This window comes from Entelurus aequoreus, linkage group LG12 (assembly GCF_033978785.1).
Source record: "Entelurus aequoreus isolate RoL-2023_Sb linkage group LG12, RoL_Eaeq_v1.1, whole genome shotgun sequence".
Classification (NCBI taxonomy): domain Eukaryota; kingdom Metazoa; phylum Chordata; class Actinopteri; order Syngnathiformes; family Syngnathidae; genus Entelurus; species Entelurus aequoreus.
Window position 1 is genome coordinate 70,708,915 of NC_084742.1, and position 2,500 is coordinate 70,711,414.

Sequence of the window (2,500 nt, forward strand, 5' to 3'; positions counted from 1 at the left end):
ACATGACTTCTTGCCAATGTAGAATTGTGCAACTGCTCCTGGTACAGGAATCAATTGCTAAATAGTTTTAAATAAATATTATTTTAAAAAAATAGAATAAAAAAGTACATAAACATTAATTAACTGCTATTGGTAATGATAAATAGAATGTAAAAAAAAAAAGATAAAAATATATTTTTAATACAAAAAATGTAATACATTCATTAACCACTGTTGGTATAAATACATACACTTTAGAAAAAATGTTAACTCAATATGGAATAAATAAATGTAAATAAATTAACTGCTATTGTAAACAATATTAAGGAAAAAAAATATTTTTGTTTGAAAAAATATAATGATAAATAAATCAAAATACGTTAACTATTATTGGTAATAATAAGATAATGTATAAAACAAATTCAATTAAAGTTTTAAAAAATATATATATTGTATTTGGATGGGTTTGTACAGAAAATGTAATTTTGTTGTATTTTGTAAAGTGCAATGACAATAAAGTTCCATCCATAAGTTACCTGCTATTGGTCATGACAAGTATAATTTAGAAAATAGCCACTATTGGTATCAATAAATACAATTTAGAAAAAAATAGTTGAATAAAAATGTAAACATCTATTTAAATAAATTAACTGCTATAGTTAACAATTTTCAGATTTTTTTTGTATATATATAAAATATGATAAATAAATCAAATTAATTTTACTAATATTGTTAATAATAAGAAAATGTATCAAATAAATTCAATTAAATACATTTTTAAAGAAAAAATATTTAATACATTTAAATAATGTATTTGGATGGGTTTGTACAGAAAATTTAATTTTGTTGTATTTTGTAAAGTGCAATGACAATGAAGTTCCATCCATAAGTTACCTGCTATTGGTCATGACAAGTATAATTTAGAAAATAGCCACTATTGGTATCAATAAATACAATTTAGAAAAAAATAGCTGAATAAAAATGTAAAAATCTATTTAAATAAATTAACTGCTATTGTTAACAATATTCAGATCTTTTTTTATATATATTAATATATAAAATATTATAAATACATCAAATTAATTTTACTACTATTGTTAATAATAAGAAAATGTATAAAATAAATTCAAACAAATACATTTTTAAAGAAAAAAATATTGGATACATTAAATAATGTATTTGGATGGGTTTGTACTGAAAATGTAATTTGTTTGTATTTGTTAAAGTGCAATGACAATAAAGTTCCATCCATTCTATCCATAGGTTCATGTTGGTCATGACAAGTATAATTTAGAAATTGAATTAGGATAAATATTACTTTTAATTAAAATATAAAAGAAAACACTTTTTAAAAAAATACATACATTTTTATGTAAATACACTAACATGTATATTTAAAACAATCTTTTTTTTTTGCTGATGATAAATATCTAGAAATAAAGTGTAAAATACAATTTAAGTATAGTTTTCTGTAGAAATATAACAAAACTAATATCTTAAAATGAAACAATAAAATGTACAATCAAAAAAATTATGATGAAAAGAATGTAAAAAAATGTATAACAAAATCATGTATTTCTGGTTTAAAAAATGTAATACGTACATTTAAATAAAATAACTACTTGAAAAAAATAGTTGAATCAAAATGTAAAAATATATTTAAAGAAATTAACTGCTATTGTTAACAATATTCAGAAAATTGTTTACTTTTTTGTAAAAAATATGATAAATAAATCACAATAATTTAACTACTATTGGTAATAATAAAAAAAACATAATAAAATAAATATTTTTAAAGAAAAAAAATATTGAATTCATTTAAATAATGTACTTGGATGGATTTGTACTGAAAATGTAATTTTGTTATATTTTTTAAAGTGCAATGACAATAAAATTACATCCATTCTATCCATACGTTCCTTGCTGTTGGTCATAAGAGGTATAATCTAGAAAATAAATTAGGATAAATACTATTTTTAATTGAAATATAAAAGAAAACACTAAAATACACAAACAAGTATATTTAAAACAATTTATTTTGCTAATGAAAAATATAATCTAGAAAGCAAATGTAAATATAAAATGTAAATTTAGTTTTCAGTAGAAATATAAAAAAAACGAATATCTTAAAATGAAACAATAAAATGTACTTTCAAAATAAAACTATAAATATGAAAAAAAAATACAGTATGTATATTTATTTACCGGGTGAAAAACTCAAGAGTGACACTGGCCAGGTGGCAGAAGGACAGCACAAAACATAAATACATGTATTAATTTTAATTACTTCCACCCAAGTGCACACCCGCCACCCCGAAAGGAACAAGCGGTAGAAAATGGATGGATGGATAAAATAAACATTAAAACTAAACATTTGACTGTCTTTTTTTGTGTTAAACTATCTTACAATGTAGTTTACAACTTTCCTTTGTCATTTCCGCGACAACGGAGAACTTTACCTTGAAGCTGCGTTTCCGTTTGGGCACGTTCTGCTCGGGGTGGAAGAGGATGATGTAGACCT

At 21.8% G+C, this 2,500-nt stretch overlaps 1 protein-coding gene across 1 annotated transcript in view; it reads right to left on the reverse strand.

The window, feature by feature from the left end:
* Positions 1 to 2,500, reverse strand: part of grm8a (glutamate receptor, metabotropic 8a) — a 474,494-nt gene that overhangs the window by 8,486 nt on the left and 463,508 nt on the right. Inside the window, 1 exon segment of the mRNA XM_062066580.1 lies at positions 2,439 to 2,500. This exon segment is cut by the window's right edge and continues 79 nt beyond it. Coding sequence (XP_061922564.1) covers positions 2,439 to 2,500 — 62 coding nt within the window.